The sequence below is a fragment of the Salmo trutta genome, chromosome 25, assembly GCF_901001165.1.
Source record: "Salmo trutta chromosome 25, fSalTru1.1, whole genome shotgun sequence".
Classification (NCBI taxonomy): domain Eukaryota; kingdom Metazoa; phylum Chordata; class Actinopteri; order Salmoniformes; family Salmonidae; genus Salmo; species Salmo trutta.
The window spans coordinates 2,125,411-2,147,473 of record NC_042981.1 but is presented as its reverse complement, the minus strand read 5'-3'; the positions used below and the strand labels follow the sequence as shown (position 1 = coordinate 2,147,473).

The 22,063-nt window shown below is 43.3% G+C and overlaps 1 protein-coding gene across 3 annotated transcripts in view; it reads left to right on the top strand.

The window, feature by feature from the left end:
• Positions 1 to 15,112: 15,112 nt before the first annotated feature.
• Positions 15,113 to 22,063, top strand: part of LOC115161839 (osteoclast stimulatory transmembrane protein) — a 45,474-nt gene continuing 38,523 nt past the window's right edge. For 2 of the 3 annotated variants that reach the window (XM_029712648.1, XM_029712650.1), the window contains exons 1-3: positions 15,113 to 15,157; positions 15,574 to 15,636; positions 17,953 to 18,247. In XM_029712648.1, coding sequence (XP_029568508.1) covers positions 15,593 to 15,636; positions 17,953 to 18,247 — 339 coding nt within the window. In that variant the 5' untranslated portion in view covers positions 15,113 to 15,157; positions 15,574 to 15,592. Of the gene's footprint in view, positions 15,158 to 15,258; positions 15,286 to 15,573; positions 15,637 to 17,952; positions 18,248 to 22,063 lie in introns of those variants that run through there. The other variant, XM_029712649.1, reaches the window with a different exon arrangement.

Here is a 22,063-nt window from a genome sequence, read left to right as displayed (position 1 = left end):
CCCTCTCGTTTTAACAATAAATTGTCGAGGTCACCCCCTCTCCCAGGGAGGGTGACATGTTCGATGCCGATATTAAACGCAGAGACGAAATCGAGTGGTTTGCTTCCATAAAGTGGGCCGCAACTGGGTAAGTCCAGACGAGATCGAGTGGTTTGCTTCCAGAAAGTGGGCCCCAACTGGGTAAGTCCAGTTTTACCACCTAATGGTGTTACGATGCTCTGAGATACGTACTTTTAATTCATGCTTTGTTTTACCCACATCATTTACCACAAGGACAAGTTATAAGATAAATAACTGCCTTAGTGGAACACGTAATAACACCTTTGATTGGGATATGTTTCCCTGTTTGGGGGTGTTTGAAGGATCTACATTTATAAGTGCCATTGCATTGAGCGCAGCCGTTACACTTGTAGTTTCCATCCAGTAGGGGGCGCAAATAGACGTTGTTCATGAATATCTTGGGATGGTAAAACAGAGTTTATCAATTGATCTCTGAGATTTCTGCCCCGCGAGAATACGACCAAGGGAAGGTCCGAAAACACATTACCGAGACTATCATCGGATTTTAGAATGTGCCAATGTTTGTGAACGATTCCCTTGACTTGTTCAGAGCGCTTTGAATATCGGGTAGTTAGAACGCAAGAATGCGTCTTTTTGCGAGACTGTCCTCGAAAAATATCATGTCTCGTTTTGTTTTGAATTTTCTCAATGGCAATATTAATCTGACCATTTTTGTACCTCCTCTCCTTGAACTGATCCTGCGTCTCAGCCATATTTCTGTCGAAATCTGATTGTTTTTTACAAATTCTTTTGATTCGACAAAATTGGCTGTAGGGCAAACTGTTTTTCAAGGGAAGTGGGTGACAACTATCAGCCCTCAACAAACTGTTAGGATCAGTAGGTTTCCTGTAAAGATCAGTGTATAGAACATTATCCTCACACACAAGATCAGAAGATCAAGAAAACTGATTTGACGTGAATCAGATTGCATAGTAAATCTCAGGTGCTCAGAACAGGAGTTAAGAAAAGCATGGAACGCCTGGAGCTGTGTTGCATCACTCCTCCATAGAACAAAAATATCATCAATATACCGTCTCCAAATAATGATGTTAGGCAAAAAAAACATTTTTGAGAGGGTTGAAAATGGACTGTTTCTCCATGTAACCCACATACAAATTAGCATAGTTAGGAGCCATGGGGGATCCCATAGCAGTACCCTTCGTCTGAATAAAGAAATAATTTAGAAACATGAAGTAGTTGTGGGTGAGTACTACTTCAGCCAATGTTATAATGCAAACACTGGAAGGTAGTTCATTAGGGTCACGTTGCAGAAGAAAATGTTCCATAGCTTCAATAACGCACTCATGTGGAATATTAGTGTATAACGACTCAACATCAAAAGTAACTAACAAGGTATTCTCAGGGAGAGGATCAAGAGATTCAATGATAGAGACCATACTGCTGGTGTCCTTTAGGAGGGGAGCTGTTCTGAGACCATACTGCTGGTGTCCTTTACAAAGGAGAGCTGTTCTGAGATCATACTGCTGGTGTCCTTTAGGAGGGGAGCTGTTCTGAGATCATGCTGCTGGTGTCCTTTAGGAGAGGAGCTGTTCTGATACCATACTGCTGGTGTCCTTTACAAAGGAGAGCTGTTCTGAGACCATACTGCTGGTGTCCTTTAGCAGGGGAGCTGTTCTGAGACCATACTGCTGGTGTCCTTTAGGAGGGGAGCTGTTCTGAGATCATGCTGCTGGTGTCCTTTAGGAGAGGAGCTGTTCTGATACCATACTGCTGGTGTCCTTTACAAAGGAGAGCTGTTCTGAGACCATACTGCTGGTGTCCTTTAGGAGGGGAGCTGTTCTGAGACCATACTGCTGGTATCCTTTAGGAGGGGAGCTGTTCTGAGACCATACTGCTGGTGTCCTTTAGGAGGGGAGCTGTTCTGAGACCATACTGCTGGTGTCCTTTAGGAGGAGAGCTGTTCTGAGATCATACTGCTGGTGTCCTTTAGGAGGGGAGCTGTTCTGAGACCATACTGCTGGTGTCCTTTAGGAGGGGAGCTGTTCTGAGATCATACTGCTGGTGTCCTTTAGGAGGGGAGCTGTTCTGAGACCATACTGCTGGTGTCCTTTAGGAGAGGAGCTGTTCTGAGATCATACTGCTGGTGTCCTTTAGGAGGGGAGCTGTTCTGAGACCATACTGCTGGTGTCCTTTAGGAGGGGAGCTGTTCTGAGATCATACTGCTGGTGTCCTTTAGGAGGAGGAGAGCTGTTCTGAGATCATACTGCTGGTGTCCTTTAGGAGGGGAGCTGTTCTGAGATCATACTGCTGGTGTCCTTTAGGAGGAGGGGAGCTGTTCTGAGACCATACTGCTGGTGTCCTTTAGGAGGGGAGCTGTTCTGAGATCATACTGCTGGTGTCCTTTAGGAGGGGAGCTGTTCTGAGATCATACTGCTGGTGTCCTTTACAAAGGAGGGGAGCTGTTCTGAGACCATACTGCCGGTGTCCTTTAGGAGGGGAGCTGTTCTGAGACCATACTGCTGGTGTCCTTTACAAAGGAGAGCTGTTCTGATACCATACTGCTGGTGTTCTTTAGCAGGGGAGCTGTTCTGAGATCATGCTGCTGGTGTCCTTTAGGAGGGGAGCTGTTCAGAGACCATACTGCTGGTGTCCTTTAGGAGGGGAGCTGTTCTGATACCATACTGCTGGTGTCCTTTACAAAGGAGAGCTGTTCTGAGACCATACTGCTGGTGTCCTTTAGGAGGGGAGCTGTTCTGAGACCATACTGCTGGTGTCCTTTAGGAGGGGAGCTGTTCTGAGACCATACTGCTGGTGTCCTTTAGGAGGGGAGCTGTTCTGAGACCATACTGCTGGTGTCCTTTAGGAGGGGAGCTGTTCTGAGACCATACTGCTGGTGTCCTTTAGGAGGGGAGCTGTTCTGAGACCATACTGCTGGTGTCCTTTAGGAGAGGAGCTGTTCTGAGATCATACTGCTGGTGTCCTTTAGGAGGAGGGGAGCTGTTCTGAGATCATACTGCTGGTGTCCTTTAGGAGGAGGAGAGCTGTTCTGAGATCATACTGCTGGTGTCCTTTAGGAGGGGAGCTGTTCTGAGACCATACTGCTGGTGTCCTTTAGGAGGGGAGCTGTTCTGAGATCATACTGCTGGTGTCCTTTTGGAGGAGGGGAGCTGTTCTGAGATCATACTGCTGGTGTCCTTTAGGAGGGAGCTGTTCTGAGATCATACTGCTGGTGTCCTTTAGGAGGGGAGCTGTTCTGAGATCATACTGCTGGTGTCCTTTACAAAGGAGGGGAGCTGTTCTGAGATCATACTGCTGGTGTCCTTTGGGAGGGGAGCTGTTCTGAGATCATACTGCTGGTGTCCTTTAGGAGGGGAGCTGTTCTGAGACCATACTGCTGGTGTCCTTTAGGAGGGGAGCTGTTCTGAGACCATACTGCTGGTGTCCTTTACAAAGGAGAGCTGTTCTGATACCATACTGCTGGTGTCCTTTAGCAGGGGAGCTGTTCTGAGATAATACTGCTGGTGTCCTTTAGGAGGGGAGCTGTTCTGATACCATACTGCTGGTGTCGTTAACAAAGGAGAGCTGTTCTGAGACCATACTGCTGGTGTCCTTTAGCAGGGGAGCTGTTCTGAGATCATGCTGCTGGTGTCCTTTAGGAGGGGAGCTGTTCTGAGATCATACTGCTGGTGTCCTTTAGGAGGGGAGCTGTTCTGATACCATACTGCTGGTGTCCTTTAGGAGGGGAGCTGTTCTGAGACCATACTGCTGGTGTCCTTTAGGAGGGGAGCTGTTCTGAGACCATACTGCTGGTGTCCTTTAGGAGGGGAGCTGTTCTGAGATCATACTGCTGGTGTCCTTTAGGAGGGGAGCTGTTCTGAGACCATACTGCTAGTGTCCTTTAGGAGGGGAGCTGTTCTGAGACCATACTGCTGGTGTCCTTTAGGAGGGGAGCTGTTCTGAGATCATACTGCTGGTGTCCTTTAGGAGGGGAGCTGTTCTGAGACCATACTGCTGGTGTCCTTTAGGAGGGGAGCTGTTCTGAGACCATACTGCTGGTGTCCTTTAGGAGGGGAGCTGTTCTGAGATCATACTGCTGGTGTCCTTTAGGAGGGGAGCTGTTCTGAGAACATATTGCTGGTGTCCTTTAGGAGGGGAGCTGTTCTGAGATCATACTGCTGGTGTCCTTTATAAAGGAGGGGAGCTGTTCTGAGATCATACTGCTGGTGTCCTTTATAAAGGAGGGGAGCTGTTCTGAGATCATACTGCTGGTGTCCTTTACAAAGGAGGGGAGCTGTTCTGAGATCATACTGCTGGTGTCCTTTATAAAGGAGGGGAGCTGTTCTGAGATCATACTGCTGGTGTCCTTTATAAAGGAGGGGAGCTGTTCTGAGATCATACTGCTGGTGTCCTTTACAAAGGAGGGGAGCTGTTCTGAGACCATACTGCTGGTGTCCTTTAAGAGGGGAGCTGTTCTGCGATCATACTGCTGGTGTCCTTTAGGAGGGGAGCTGTTCTGAGATCATACTGCTGGTGTCCTTTAGGAGGGGAGCTGTTCTGAGACCATACTGCTAGTGTCCTTTAGGAGGGGAGCTGTTCTGAGACCATACTGCTGGTGTCCTTTAGGAGGGGAGCTGTTCTGAGATCATACTGCTGGTGTCCTTTAGGAGGGGAGCTGTTCTGAGACCATACTGCTGGTGTCCTTTAGGAGGGGAGCTGTTCTGAGATCATACTGCTGGTGTCCTTTAGGAGGGAAGCTGTTCTGAGATCATACTGCTGGTGTCCTTTAGGAGGGGAGCAGTTCTGAGATCATACTGCTGGTGTCCTTTACAAAGGAGTGGAGCTGTTCTGAGATCATACTGCTGGTGTCCTTTAGGAGGGGAGCTGTTCTGAGATCATACTGCTGGTGTCCTTTATAAAGGAGGGGAGCTGTTCTGAGACCATACTGCTGGTGTCCTTTAGGAGGAGAGCTGTTCTGAGACCATACTGCTGGTGTCCTTTAGGAGGGGAGCTGTTCTGAGATCATACTGCTGGTGTCCTTTAGGAGGGGAGCTGTTCTGAGATCATACTGCTGGTGTCCTTTAGGAGGGGAGCTGTTCTGAGATCATACTGCTGGTGTCCTTTAGGAGGGGAGCTGTTCTGAGATCATACTGCTGGTGTCCTTTAGGAGGGGAGCTGTTCTGAGACCATACTGCTGGTGTCCTTTAGGAGGAGGAGAGCTGTTCTGAGATCATACTGCTGGTGTCCTTTACAAAGGAGGGGAGCTGTTCTGAGATCATACTGCTGGTGTCCTTTACAAAGGAGGGGAGCTGTTCTGAGACCATACTGCTGGTGTCCTTTAGGAGGGGAGCTGTTCTGAGATCATACTGCTAGTGTCCTTTAGGAGGGGAGCTGTTCTGAGATCATACTGCTGGTGTCCTTTAGGAGGGGAGCTGTTCTGAGATCATACTGCTGGTGTCCTTTAGGAGGAGAGCTGTTCTGAGATCATACTGCTGGTGTCCTTTAGGAGGGGAGCTGTTCTGAGACCATACTGCTGGTGTCCTTTAGGAGGGGAGCTGTTCAGAGACCATACTGCTGGTGTCCTTTAGGAGGGGAGCTGTTCTGATACCATACTGCTGGTGTCCTTTACAAAGGAGAGCTGTTCTGAGACCATACTGCTGGTGTCCTTTAGGAGGGGAGCTGTTCTGAGACCATACTGCTGGTGTCCTTTAGGAGGGGAGCTGTTCTGAGACCATACTGCTGGTGTCCTTTAGGAGGGGAGCTGTTCTGAGACCATACTGCTGGTGTCCTTTAGGAGGGGAGCTGTTCTGAGACCATACTGCTGGTGTCCTTTAGGAGGGGAGCTGTTCTGAGACCATACTGCTGGTGTCCTTTAGGAGAGGAGCTGTTCTGAGATCATACTGCTGGTGTCCTTTAGGAGGAGGGGAGCTGTTCTGAGATCATACTGCTGGTGTCCTTTAGGAGGAGGAGAGCTGTTCTGAGATCATACTGCTGGTGTCCTTTAGGAGGGGAGCTGTTCTGAGACCATACTGCTGGTGTCCTTTAGGAGGGGAGCTGTTCTGAGATCATACTGCTGGTGTCCTTTTGGAGGAGGGGAGCTGTTCTGAGATCATACTGCTGGTGTCCTTTAGGAGGGAGCTGTTCTGAGATCATACTGCTGGTGTCCTTTAGGAGGGGAGCTGTTCTGAGATCATACTGCTGGTGTCCTTTACAAAGGAGGGGAGCTGTTCTGAGATCATACTGCTGGTGTCCTTTGGGAGGGGAGCTGTTCTGAGATCATACTGCTGGTGTCCTTTAGGAGGGGAGCTGTTCTGAGACCATACTGCTGGTGTCCTTTAGGAGGGGAGCTGTTCTGAGACCATACTGCTGGTGTCCTTTACAAAGGAGAGCTGTTCTGATACACTACTGCTGGTGTCCTTTAGCAGGGGAGCTGTTCTGAGATAATACTGCTGGTGTCCTTTAGGAGGGGAGCTGTTCTGATACCATACTGCTGGTGTCGTTAACAAAGGAGAGCTGTTCTGAGACCATACTGCTGGTGTCCTTTAGCAGGGGAGCTGTTCTGAGATCATGCTGCTGGTGTCCTTTAGGAGGGGAGCTGGTCAGAGACCATACTGCTGGTGTCCTTTAGGAGGGGAGCTGTTCTGAGACCATACTGCTGGTGTCCTTTAGGAGGGGAGCTGTTCTGAGACCATACTGCTGGTGTCCTTTAGGAGGGGAGCTGTTCTGAGACCATACTGCTGGTGTCCTTTAGGAGGGGAGCTGTTCTGAGACCATACTGCTGGTGTCCTTTAGGAGGGGAGCTGTTCTGAGATCATACTGCTGGTGTCCTTTAGGAGGGGAGCTGTTCTGAGACCATACTGCTAGTGTCCTTTAGGAGGGGAGCTGTTCTGAGACCATACTGCTGGTGTCCTTTAGGAGGGGAGCTGTTCTGAGATCATACTGCTGGTGTCCTTTAGGAGGGGAGCTGTTCTGAGACCATACTGCTGGTGTCCTTTAGGAGGGGAGCTGTTCTGAGACCATACTGCTGGTGTCCTTTAGGAGGGGAGCTGTTCTGAGATCATACTGCTGGTGTCCTTTAGGAGGGGAGCTGTTCTGAGAACATATTGCTGGTGTCCTTTAGGAGGGGAGCTGTTCTGAGATCATACTGCTGGTGTCCTTTATAAAGGAGGGGAGCTGTTCTGAGATCATACTGCTGGTGTCCTTTATAAAGGAGGGGAGCTGTTCTGAGATCATACTGCTGGTGTCCTTTACAAAGGAGGGGAGCTGTTCTGAGATCATACTGCTGGTGTCCTTTATAAAGGAGGGGAGCTGTTCTGAGATCATACTGCTGGTGTCCTTTATAAAGGAGGGGAGCTGTTCTGAGATCATACTGCTGGTGTCCTTTACAAAGGAGGGGAGCTGTTCTGAGACCATACTGCTGGTGTCCTTTAGGAGGGGAGCTGTTCTGCGATCATACTGCTGGTGTCCTTTAGGAGGGGAGCTGTTCTGAGATCATACTGCTGGTGTCCTTTAGGAGGGGAGCTGTTCTGAGACCATACTGCTAGTGTCCTTTAGGAGGGGAGCTGTTCTGAGACCATACTGCTGGTGTCCTTTAGGAGGGGAGCTGTTCTGAGATCATACTGCTGGTGTCCTTTAGGAGGGGAGCTGTTCTGAGACCATACTGCTGGTGTCCTTTAGGAGGGGAGCTGTTCTGAGATCATACTGCTGGTGTCCTTTAGGAGGGAAGCTGTTCTGAGATCATACTGCTGGTGTCCTTTAGGAGGGGAGCAGTTCTGAGATCATACTGCTGGTGTCCTTTACAAAGGAGTGGAGCTGTTCTGAGATCATACTGCTGGTGTCCTTTAGGAGGGGAGCTGTTCTGAGATCATACTGCTGGTGTCCTTTATAAAGGAGGGGAGCTGTTCTGAGACCATACTGCTGGTGTCCTTTAGGAGGAGAGCTGTTCTGAGACCATACTGCTGGTGTCCTTTAGGAGGGGAGCTGTTCTGAGATCATACTGCTGGTGTCCTTTAGGAGGGGAGCTGTTCTGAGATCATACTGCTGGTGTCCTTTAGGAGGGGAGCTGTTCTGAGATCATACTGCTGGTGTCCTTTAGGAGGGGAGCTGTTCTGAGATCATACTGCTGGTGTCCTGTAGGAGGGGAGCTGTTCTGAGACCATACTGCTGGTGTCCTTTAGGAGGAGGAGAGCTGTTCTGAGATCATACTGCTGGTGTCCTTTACAAAGGAGGGGAGCTGTTCTGAGATCATACTGCTGGTGTCCTTTACAAAGGAGGGGAGCTGTTCTGAGACCATACTGCTGGTGTCCTTTAGGAGGGGAGCTGTTCTGAGATCATACTGCTGGTGTCCTTTAGGAGGGGAGCTGTTCTGAGATCATACTGCTGGTGTCCTTTAGGAGGAGAGCTGTTCTGAGATCATACTGCTGGTGTCCTTTAGGAGGGGAGCTGTTCTGAGATCATACTGCTGGTGTCCTTTAGGAAGGGAGCTGTTCTGCGAGTGGTCTAATAAAAAAGTCAACAGAAGTAGATAGATATAGCTGTTACTGCATCAATGATAGATGGGCCGTTACTGCATCAATGCCCTCTACAATAGGGGCTGTTAGTGCATCAATGATAGATGGGCCGTTACTGCATCAATGCCCGCTACAATAGGGGCTGTTAGTGCATCAATGATAGAGGGGCTGTTACTGCATCAATGCCCTCTACAATAGGGGCTGTTAGTGCATCAATGATAGATGGGCCGTTACTGCATCAATGCCCTCTACAATAGGGGCTGTTAGTGCATCAATGATAGATGGGCCGTTACTGCATCAATGCCCTCTACAATAGGGGCTGTTAGTGCATCAATGATAGATGGGCCGTTACTGCATCAATGCCCGCTACAATAGGGGCTGTTAGTGCATCAATGATAGATGGGCCGTTACTGCATCAATGCCCGCTACAATAGGGCGCCCTGGAGGTTTTGTAACATTCTTGTGTAATTTCGGCAAAGTAAAGAAAGTGGCAATTTTAGGGTGTTGAATAGCCAGAAAGTCATGTTCTTTTTTGGTTATCTGACCAGAACTTAAATACCCATCTAGGACAGTAAAGATAGTATTCTGAAATTGGGAAGTGGGGTCACTTCTGAGTTTCTTGTAAAAGCTGTTGTCAAGCAGCTGTCTATGACACTCATTTACATAAGCTGTCCTATCCATGAGTACAACCGACCCACCCTTATCAGCAGGACGAATAAGGACTGACGTATCGGATTGTAAATCAAGCAAAGCTTGTTTTTCATCCTTAGGTAAATTATGGAAAGATTTGGACTCCTGTTTGTTCTGAAGGAGATGAACAACATCTTTTTCAACCAGTCTGCAATATGTCTCGATAGAGTGATTGCGATTGGCTGGAGGTATAAAATAACTCTTGCTTCTAAAAGGAGTCGGAGTATGTACAGGTGAGTAACCTACTGGTTCAATAGAAATGTCAGGATTAGGGGAGCTAAAGTGTTCCCTTAAACGGATGTTTCTAAAAAAACTTGAACATGTCTACCTCAACGTCAAAATCGTTACACTGTGTTGTAGGCACAAAAGATAACCCTTTATTAAGCAAGGAGACATGGGCAGGGCTCAATATCTTGCTTGATAAATGAAAAACACTCAGTCCTGTGGGTACTGGGACCGTGTGAACGGTCTCCTCTGCCTCTGGTAGTCGTCTCTTCTTACCCCGTCGGGTGCGGCATCTCGTCGATGTGCCTGCGGCCACATGCGCCCTTCCGTTGGCCCAGTCTCTCGTTGAGTAAAAAACTGCCACTGGAAGCCGATGAGGCGCTGGTTGTTGGTCAGACGGCGGTGGATGGAAGTAAGTGTCATCCCTCCTGCGTCTGCCATGGAGAGGAGGAGCAGGACCTCCTCTGTCAGGGTTTCTCCAGAAGTAGACTTTATCCTTGGCCTTGTCTTTTTTGTCTTTGTTGAATTTCTTGATTTTAAGTTCCTAATTTTTCTGTAGACAACTTGTCCTGGAGCGCTTGGTTAGTTTTCATCAGTTCATTGAATATGCCATCATCATTAACAGCTATTTGTAGAGCTGTACGTTTGCCCCCTGACAAAGAAATGATCAGTCTATAATTTTAATGGTAGGTTTATTTGAACAGTGAGAGACAGAATAACAACAAAAAAATCCTGAAAAACGCATGTCAAAAATGTTATAAATTGATTTGCATTTTAATGAGGGAAATAAGTATTTGACCCCTCTGCAAAACATGATTTAGTACTTGGTGGCAAAACGCTTGTTGGCAATCACAGAGGTCAGACGTTTCTTGTAGTTGGCCACCAGGTTTGCACACATTTCAGGAGGGATTTTGCCACCTGGGGGCGCCCCATCATGAAGTCCAGGATCCAGTTGCAGGGCAATGGTAATTGTGTTATCCTTGGATCTGTTGGGTGGTAAGAAAATTGGAGTGGGTCTAGGGTGTCAGGTAAGGTTGGAGGTGATATGATCCTTAACATGCCTCTCGAAGCACTTCATGATGAAAGAAGTGAGTGCTACTGGGTGATGGTAATTTAGTTCCACTACATTTGCTTTCTTGGGTACAGGAACAGTGGTGGACATCTTGGAGCAAGTGGGGACAACAGACTGGGATAGTGAGAGATTAAATATGTCCGTAAATGCTAAATACTGCAAAGTTAGCTAGGACCTGGAAACAGTGAGACAGTGTCTGTCAGCGCCATCTTGTAGTCGATCACTTCTGCTGCCCGTCAGTGTCAACCATCAAACCACGTTAGCTAGGTAGATAGCTGGTACTAGCTACAGTTGAAGTCAGAAGTTTACATACCCCTTAGCCAAATACATTTAAATTCAGTTTTTCCACAATTCCTGACATTTAATCCTAGTAAAAATTCCCTGTCGTAGGTCAGTTAGGATCACCACTTTATTTTTAGAATGTGAAATGTCAGAATAATAGTAGAGAGAATTATTTATTTCAGCTTTTATTTCTTCCATCACATTCCCAGTGGGTCAGAAGTTTACATACAATCAAAAAGTATTTGGTAGCATTGCCTTTAAATTGTTTAACTTGGGTCAAACGTTTCGGGTAGCCTTCCACAAGCTTCTCACAATAAGTTGGGTGAATTTTGGCCCATTCCTCCTGACAGAGCTGGTGTAACTGAGTCAGGTTTGTAGGCCTCCTTTCTCACACGCTTTCAGTTCTGCCCACAAATTTTTATTAGGATTGAGGTCAAGGCTTTGTGATGGCCACTCCAATACCTTGACTTTGTTGTCCTTAAGCCAGTTTGCCACAACTTTGGAGGTATGCTTGGGGTCATTGTCCATTTGGAAGACCCATTTGTGACCAAGCTTTAACTTCCTGACTGATGTCTTGAGATGTTGCTTCAATATATCCACATAATTTTCCTACCTCATGATGCCATCTATTTTGTGAAGTGCACCAGGCCCTCCTGCAGCAAAGCACCCCCACAACATGATGCTGCCACCCCCATGCTTCACGGTTGGGATGGTGTTCTTCGGCTTGCAAGCCTCCCCCTTTTTCTTCCAAACATAACGATGGCCATTATGGCCAAACAGTTCTATTTTTGTTTCATCAGACCAGAGGACATTTCTCCAAAAAGTTTGATCTTTGTCCCCATGTGCAGTTGCAAACCGTAGTCTGGCTTTTTTATGGCGGTTTTGGAGCAGTGGCTTCTTCCTTGCTGAGCAGCCTTTCAGGTTATGTCGATATAGGACTCGTTTTACTGTGGATATAGATACTTTTGGACCTGTTTCCTCCAGCATCTTCACAGGGTCCTTTGCTGTTGTTCTGGGATTGATTTGCACTTTTCGCACAAAAGCATGTTAATCTCTAGGACACAGAACGCGTCTCCTTCCTGATTGGTATGACGGCTGCATGGTCCCATGTGTTTATACTTGTGTACTAGTGTTTGTACAGATGAACGTGGTAAACCTTTAGTAAACACTATATAATACTCTACACTTATATCATACATTATATAATATACCTATATAATACACTATATAACAAAACTATATATGACAAAACTATATAATACAGTATTTAATACACTATATAATACACTATAAAATACACTATTTAATATACTATACAATACACTATACAATACACTATACAGTACACTATATAATACACTATATGATACACCAATATGATACACTATATAATACACCATATAATACACTATTTACTACACTGTATAATACACTATATGATACACTATATAATACAGTATATAATACACTATATAATACACTATATGATACTCTATATAATACACTATATAATACACTACATAATACACTATATAATACACCTATATAATACACCTATATAATAGGCTGCACAACACACTATATAATACACCTGTAGTATACACTATATAATTAACCTATATAGCACACTATGTAATACACTATATAGTACACTATATAATAGACTATATAATAGACCTTTTTAATACAATATATATAATACACCTATATAATACACCTGTATAATACACTATATAATACACTATATAATTAACCTATATAGAACACTATATAATACACCTATATAATAGGCTGTACAACACACTATATAATACACTATATAATACACTTTATAATACACTATATAATACACTATATAATAAACTATATAATTCACTATATAATTAACCTATATAGCACACTATATAATACACTATATAATAAACTATATAATTCACTATATAATTAACCTATATAGCACACTATATAATACACTATATAATAAACTATATAATACACTATATAATACACTATATAATACACTATATAGTACACTATACAGTACACTATATAATACACCTTTATAATAGGCTGTACAACACACTATATAATATACCTTTATAATACACTACATAATACACTATATAATACACCTGTATAATACACTATATAATACACTATATAATACACCTGTATAATACACTATATAATACACTATATAATTAACCTATATAGCACACTATATAATAAACTATATAATACACTATATAATACACCTATATAGCACACTATATAATACACTGTTTAATACACCTATATAATACACTGTGGGTGTTTTGTGGGTGGTTACTTTCTGTTTAGTGAATGATACGGATGAGTGCCTTCTCCAGATGGTACGGATGAGTGCCTTCTCCAGATGATACGGATGAGTGCCTTCTCCAGATGGTACGGATGAGTTCCTTCTCCAGATGGTACGGATGAGTGTCTTCTCCAGATGGTACGGATGAGTTCCTTCTCCAGATGGTACGGATGAGTTCCTTCTCCAGATGATATGGATGAGTGCCTTCTCCAGCTGATAAGGGTGAGTTCCTTCTCCAGATGATATGGATGAGTGTCTTCTCCAGATGGTACGGATGAGTGCCTTCTCCAGATGATACGGATGAGTGCCTTCTCCAGATGGTACGGATGAGTTCCTTCTCCAGATGGTACGGATGAGTTCCTTCTCCAGATGATATGGATGAGTTCCTTCTCCAGATGATAAGAATGAGTGCCTTCTCCAGATGATACGGATGAGTGCCTTCTCCAGATGATAAGAATGAGTGCCTTCTCCAGATGATACGGATGAGTGCCTTCTCCAGATGATACGGATGAGTACCTTCTCCAGATGGTACGGATGAGTTCCTTCTCCAGATGATATAATGAATGCCTTCTCCAGATGGTACGGATGAGTGCCTTCTCCAGATGATAAGGATGATTGTCTTCTCCAGATGGTACGGATGAGTTCCTTCTCCAGATGATAAGGATGAGTGTCTTCTCCAGATGGTACGGATGAGTGCCTTCTCCAGATGGTACGGATGAGTGCCTTCTCCAGATGATAAGGATGATTGTCTTCTCCAGATGGTACGGATGAGTTCCTTCTCCAGATGATAAGGATGAGTGTCTTCTCCAGATGGTACGGATGAGTTCCTTCTCCAGATGATACGGATGAGTGTCTTCTCCAGATGGTACAGATGAGTGTCTTCTCCAGATGATAAGGATGAGTGCCTTCTCCAGATGGTACGGATGAGTTCCTTCTCCAGATAGTACGGATGAGTGCCTTCTCCAGATGATACGGATGAGTGCCTTCTCCAGATGATACGGATGAGTGCCTTCTCCAGATGGTACGGATGAGTTCCTTCTCCAGATGATACGGATGAGTGCCTTCTCCAGATGGTACGGATGAGTGCCTTCTCCAGATGGTATGGATGAGTTCCTTCTCCAGATGGTACGGATGAGTTCCTTCTCCAGATAGTACGGATGAGTGCCTTCTCCAGATGATACGGATGAGTGCCTTCTCCAGATGGTACGGATGAGTTCCTTCTCCAGATGATAAGGGTGGATCTTCAACTTAAAAAATCTACTCCCCCAAGGGCTTAATGAGGAATTGGACTTTGTATGTTTCTTGTAGTGTTGTCCACACACACCAGCAGTCCCTTACACCTTAACGTTTTGTATTGTTTCTTGTCATGGTTTTGAGTGTGATTACTTTTTGAGCTCTACAGATGTTTTCTCTCCCACGCACCAGCCGCCTTTCATTCTAGCCTGAGCGCTAACCCTCAAAATGGCTTTCTACGGCCACCTTTCATTCTAGCCTGAACGCTAACCCTCATACTGGCTTTCTACGGCCTCCTTTCATTCTAGCCTGAGCGCTAACCCTCAAAATGGCTTTCTACGGCCGTCTTTCATTCTAGCCTGAACGCTAACCCTCATACTGGCTTTCTATGGCCTCCTTTCATTCTAGCCTGAACGCTAACCCTCATACTGGCTTTCTACGGCCTCCTTTCATTCTAGCCTGAACGCTAACCCTCATACTGGCTTTCTACGGCCGTCTTTCATTCTAGCCTGAGCGCTAACCCTCATACTGGCTTTCTACTACCACCATATTACACAGTAATACCAGTTAATCTCTGACACACAGGACATCTGAAGTTCCATTTCAACACAATAGAAATGAATGTTTTTCAGCCCCTGTATTTATCAACATATTACGTAAGTGTTTCAGTCTGCCCATGGCCAGAAAAGAGGAACCCCTTCAGGGCTGTATATAAATCAATCGGTCTCTTGAGTTGGACTACCAAGGGCATTTCTACACTCAACACAGTACTGCTCCAGATAACTGAAGGTAATTTATAAACTATGATTCATAGATTCTACACTTAACACAGTACTGCTCCAGAGAACTGAAGGTAGGTTAAAAACTAGAATTCATAGATTCTACACTTAACACAGTACTGCTCCAGATAACTGAAGGTAGGTTATAAACTATGATTCATAGATTCTACACTTAACACAGTACTGCTCCAGAGAACTGAAGGTATGTTATAAACTACAATTCATATGACTATCTGTAGACATAATAGCAGAACTAATTGTTTAAATGTTATATTGGCTGAACCAATTCTGTTTTATTTAAAACACAGAATACATCGTTCAATATTTACGTTTTTAAATATATATTTTTTTGATATACCAGTGTCAGCTTTTTGTACCAATTTGTGAATATTTTAACTCGTTATGTTGTTGTTGATTTGATCCCAGTCGTTGAACTCCATACATCATGGAGGCTGTCTCCAGCGGTCCACGCCGAGCCTCAGGATTCCTGTGAGTCCAGAGTTACTAACCACACCCTGGGTTCAACTAAACGTGGATTTGATTATTTGTTATGGAAATACCTACTTTCTGTGTATTTCAGTATTATCAAATAATGTGGCCAAAATTAACTACTTTTATTGGAAATAGTTGAAATTATTTTCAAATGATTTCCTCTAAATTATCTACAATTTGAAAATATTTTCAAAGTACTTATTTCCAAATACATTATTTCAAATACTCCTAGGAGCTGGGTTAAAATGCATGGGGGTATTTATTTGTATTTGAAAAATAATCTGTGTATTTGAGTATTTTCAAATACATGCCAATACTTCCCAAGCGTATTTCGAAATACATTCCAATATTCAACTACTTATATTTTCAAATAGAAAATATCTGATTACTTCATTTAAAATGTATGTGAAAGAAATTGAAAAAATTTAAATAGTATTTGGACCCAGGTCTGTATTATTATACAGTGTATTAATTATTTACCATTATATAATATGTAATTGCTACGAAACCGATTAACTTGCTTATATTATTGCACTCGCTAAGTCGAGGGGTCTTAGGCCTAGTTCACTGTGTGTGGCTCAGTTGGTAGAGCATGGTGTTTGCATGGTTCAAGCATGGTTCAAGGCCACCAAACCAACCCACGGCTTGTCAGGTGGGACACTGACTGACCATCACCTTAATCCTCAAGCGTATATTGTAGAAATTGTCGACATCCACAAGTCTGGTTCATCCTTGGGAGCAATTTCCAAAAGCCTGAAGGTACCACGTTCATCTGTACAAACAATAGTACGCAAGTATAAACACCATGGGACCGCGCAGCCTTCATACTGCTCAGGAAGGAGACGCGTTCTGTCTCCTGGAGATGAACGTACTTTGGTGCGAAAAGTGCAAATCAATCCCAGAACAACAGCAAAGGACCTTGTGAAGATGCTGGAGGAAACAGGTACAAAAGTATCTATATCCACAGTAAAACGAGTCCTATATCGACATAACCTGAAAGGCTGCTCAGCAAGGAAGAAGCCACTGCTTCAAAACCGCCATAAAAAAGCCAGACTACGGTTTGCAACTGCACATGGGGACAAAGATCGTACTTTTTGGAGAATTGTCCTCTGGTCTGATGAAACAAAAATAGAACTGTTTGGCCATAATGGCCATCGTTATGTTTGGAAGAAAAAGGGGGAGGCTTGCAAGCCGAAGAACACCATCCCAACCGTGAAGCATGGGGGTGGCAGCATCATGTTGTGGGGGTGCTTTGCTGCAGGAGGGACTGGTGCACTTCACAAAATACATGGCATCATGAGGTAGGAAAAGTATGTGGATATATTGGAGCAACATCTCAAGACATCAGCCAGGAAGTTAAAGCTTGGTCGCAAATGAGTCTTCCAAATGGACTATGACCCCAAGCATACTTCCAAAGTTGTGGCAAAATGGCTTAAGGACAACAAAGTCAAGGTATTGGAGTGGCCATCACAAAGCCCTGACCTCAATCCTACAGAAAATATGTGGGCAGAACTGAAAAAGTATGTGCGAGCAAGGAGGCCTACAAACCTGACTCAGTTACACCAGATCTTTCAGGAGGAATGGGCCAAAATTCACCCAACTTATTGTGGGAAGCTTGTGGAAGGCTACCCGAAACATTTGACCCAAGTTAAACAATTTAAACGCAATGCTACCAAATACTAATTGAGTGTATTGTAAACTTCTGACCCAATGGGAATGTGATGAAAGAAATAAAAGCTGAAATAAATCATTCTTTCTACTATTACTCTGACATTTTACATTCTTAAAATAAAGTGGTAATCCTAACTGACCTAAGACAGGGAATTTTTACTAGGATTAAATGTCAGGAATTGTGAAAAATTGAGTTTAAATGTATTTGGCTAAGGGGTATGTAAACTTCCGACTTCAACTGCATGTGTCCAAAAAACCCCACAAACAATCTCCTAGATTTGTTATTTATGAATGTGTTATTCAATGTGTTTCTATGGGCTATAGTAATAAAGGCCAAATTCAGTATTATATAAAATAATAATGATAAAACAAGATACCAAAATGGTCCTCCATCCCCATTCCCACCTGGTTAGTGCACAGCCCTTGACTCGGTTAGTGCTGCCACCTGGTGGATGGAGTGTGGAAGTATATCCTGGTAGAGTGCGTTGCCTAACCCCCCCCCCCCATTGTGTTCTGTTGTAACATAATGATAAGATAATATCACATCTAATTTAAAGACCAGGATTGAAGAACACTGTCCAAGAAGATTATCAAATAAATGACAAAAATATACATGTTTTTTTGTTGTTGTTGTATCTATAGATCATCTTTTAAAAGAAGACTGTCTTCCACCTTGACGTTCCAATGGGGTGTATATTCCAAACCTTCCCCGACGAACAAGTTAGAGGTCTTCAACCTCTTCTGTTTCTGTCTCATCGTCGGTGCAGCGTTAGCAGGTCTTCTACATGTCTGGATGGTCTACGGTCTGAACTACCAACCCTTTCCGTCAATGGTGGTGTCCAGTACCTGGGGCTGTATAATAGTCCTGCTGCTGTTCCTACTCCACCCTGTCCGATGTGTCCTCTCTATCTCAGTGCCCTCCCTGGGAACCAAACAGGTAGCGTTGTCAATAAGGTTTCATGTTAGGGTTTCATTAGGGTTTCATTAGGGTTTCACATTAGAGTTTCATTAGGGTTTCATTAGGGTTTCACGTTAGGGTTTCACATTAGAGTTTCAGTAGGGTTTCACATTAGGGTTTCATTAGGGTTTCATTAGGGTTTCATTAGGGTTTCCTTAGGGTTTCACATTAGAGAGTTTCATTAGGGTTTCACGTTAGGGTTTCACGTTAGGGTTTCATCAGGGTTTCATTAGGGTTTCACATTAGGGTTTCATTAGGGTTTCATTAGGGTTTCATTAGGGTTTCACATTAGAGAGTTTCATTGGGGTTTCACATTAGGGTTTCACGTTTGGCTTTCATTAGGGTTTCATTAGGGTTTCATTAGGGTTTCATTAGGGTTTCACGTTAGGGTTTCATTAGGGTTTCATTAGGGTTTCATTAGGGTTTCATTAGGGTTTCACGTCAGGGTTTCATTAGGGTTTCACGTTAGGGTTTCACATTAGAGTTTCAGTAGGGTTTCACATTAGGGTTTCATTAGGGTTTCATTAGGGTTTCATTAGGGTTTCACATTAGAGAGTTTCATTAGGGTTTCACATTAGGGTTTCACGTTAGGGTTTCTTTAGGGTTTCATTAGGGTTTCACATTAGGGTTTCATTAGGGTTTCATTAGGGTTTCATTAGGGTTTCACATTAGAGAGTTTCATTAGGGTTTCACATTAGGGTTTCACGTTAGGGTTTCATTAGGGTTTCATTAGGGTTTCACATTAGGGTTTCATTAGGGTTTCATTAGGGTTTCATTAGGGTTTCACATTAGAGAGTTTCATTAGGGTTTCACATTAGGGTTTCACGTTAGGGTTTCATTAGGGTTTCATTAGGGTTTCATTAGGGTTTCACGTTAGGGTTTCATTAGGGTTTCATTAGGGTTTCATTAGGGTTTCATTAGGGTTTCACATCAGGGTTTCATTAGGGTTTCACGTCAGGGTTTCATTAGGGTTTCACGTCAGGGATTCATTAGGGTTTCACGTTAGGGTTTCATTAGAGTTTCACATTAGGGTTTCATTAGAGTTTCATTAGGGTTTCACATTAGGGTTTCATTAGGGTTTCATTAGGGTTTCACATTAGGGTTTCATATTAGGGTTTCATTAGGGTTTCACATTAGGGTTTCATTAGGGTTTCATTAGGGTTTCACATTAGGGTTTCATATTAGGGTTTCATTAGGGTTTCACATTAGGGTTTCGTTAGGGTTTCATTGGGGTTTCATTGGGGTTTCAATAGGGTTTCATTAGGGTTTCATTAGGGTTTCACATTAGGGTTTCATTAGGGTTTCATTAGGGTTTCATTAGGGTTTCATTATGGTTTCATATTAGGGTTTCATTAGGGTTTCATTAGGGTTTCATTAGGGTTTCATTAGGGTTTCACATCAGGGTTTCATTAGGGTTTCACGTCAGGGTTTCATTAGGGTTTCACGTTAAGGTTTCATTAGGGTTTCATTAGGGTTTCACATTAGGGTTTCATTAGGGTTTCATTAGGGTTTCATTAGGGTTTCACATTAGAGAGTTTCATTAGGGTTTCACATTAGGGTTTCACGTTAGGGTTTCATTAGGGTTTCATTAGGGTTTCATTAGGGTTTCACGTTAGGGTTTCATTAGGGTTTCATTAGGGTTTCATTAGGGTTTCATTAGGGTTTCACATCAGGGTTTCATTAGGGTTTCACGTCAGGGTTTCATTAGGGTTTCACGTCAGGGATTCTTTAGGGTTTCACGTTAGGGTTTCATTAGAGTTTCACATTAGGGTTTAATTAGAGTTTCATTAGGGTTTCACATTAGGGTTTCATTAGGGTTTCATTAGGGTTTCACATTAGGGTTTCATATTAGGGTTTCATTAGGGTTTCACATTAGGGTTTCATTAGGGTTTCATTAGGGTTTCACATTAGGGTTTCATATTAGGGTTTCATTAGGGTTTCACATTAGGGTTTCGTTAGGGTTTCATTGGTGTTTCATTGGGGTTTCAATAGGGTTTCATTAGGGTTTCATTAGGGTTTCACATTAGGGTTTCATTAGGGTTTCATTAGGGTTTCATTAGGGTTTCATTATGGTTTCATATTAGGGTTTCATTAGGGTTTCACATTAGGCTTTTATTGGGGTTTCATTGGGGTTTCATTGGGGTTTCATTGGGGTTTCAATAGGGTTTCATTAGGGTTTAATTAGGGTTTCACATTAGGGTTTCATTAGGGTTTCATTAGGGTTTCACATTAGGGTTTCATTAGGGTTTTATTAGGGTTTCACATTAGGGTTTCATTAGGGTTTCATTAGGGTTTCATATTAGGGTTTCATTAGGGTTTCACATTAGGGTTTCATTAGGGTTTCACATTAGGGTTTCATTGGGGTTTTATTAGGGTTTCACATTAGTGTTTCATTAGGGTTTCATTAGGGTTTCACATTAGGGTTTCATTAGGGTTTCACATTAGGGTTTCATTTGGGTTTCATTAGGGTTTCACATTAGGGTTTCATTAAGGTTTCATTAGGGTTTCACATTTGGGTTTCATTAGGGTTTCACATTAGGGTTTCGTTAGGGTTTCATTGGGGTTTCATTAGTGTTTCATTAGAGTTTCATTAGGGTTTCACATTAGAGTTTCATTGGGTGTTCATTAGGGTTTCATTAGAGTTTCATTAGGGTTTCACATTAGGGTTTCATTGGGGTTTCATTAGGGTTTCATTGGGGTTTCATTGGGGTTTCATTAGTGTTTCATTAGAGTTTCATTAGGGTTTCACATTAGGGTTTCATTGGGGTTTCATTAGGGTTTCATTGGGGTTTCATTGGGGTTTCACATTAGGGTTTCATTAGGGTTTCATTAGTGTTTCATATTAGGGTTTCATTAGGGTTTCACATTAGGGTTTCATTGGGGTTTCATTGGGGTTTCATTGGGGTTTCACATTGGGGTTTCATTGGGGTTTCATTAGAGTTTCATTAGGGTTTCACATTAGGGTTTCATTTGGGTTTCATTAGGGTTTCATTAGGGTTTCACATTAGGGTTTCATTAGGGTTTCACATTAGGGTTTCACTAGGGTTTCACATTAGGGTTTTATTAGGGTTTCACATTAGGGTTTCATTAGGGTTTCACATTAGGGTTTCGTTAGGGTTTCATTAGGGTTTCACATTAGGGTTTCATTAGTGTTTCATTATGGTTTCACATAAGGGTTTCATTAGGGTTTCATTAGGTTTTCATTAGGGTTTCATTATGGTTTCACATAAGGGTTTCATTAGGGTTTCATTAGTGTTTCATTAGGGTTTCACATTAGGGTTTCACATTAGGGTTTCATATTAGGGTTTCATATTAGGGTTTCATTATGGTTTCACATAAGGGTTTCATTAGGGTTTCATTAGTGTTTCATTAGGGTTTCACATTAGGGTTTCACATTAGGGTTTCATATTAGGGTTTCATTAGGGTTTCACATTAGGGTTTCATTGGGGTTTCATTGGGGTTTCATTGGGGTTTCACATTAGGGTTTCATTAGGGTTTCACATTAGGGTTTCATTAGGGTTTCATTAGGGTTTCACATTAGAGAGTTTCATTAGGGTTTCACATTAGGGTTTCACGTTAGGGTTTCATTAGGGTTTCATTAGGGTTTCATTAGGGTTTCACGTTAGGGTTTCATTAGGGTTTCATTAGGGTTTCATTAGGGTTTCACATCAGGGTTTCATTAGGGTTTCACGTCAGGGTTTCATTAGGGTTTCACGTCAGGGATTCATTAGGGTTTCACGTTAGGGTTTCATTAGAGTTTCACATTAGGGTTTCATTAGAGTTTCATTAGGGTTT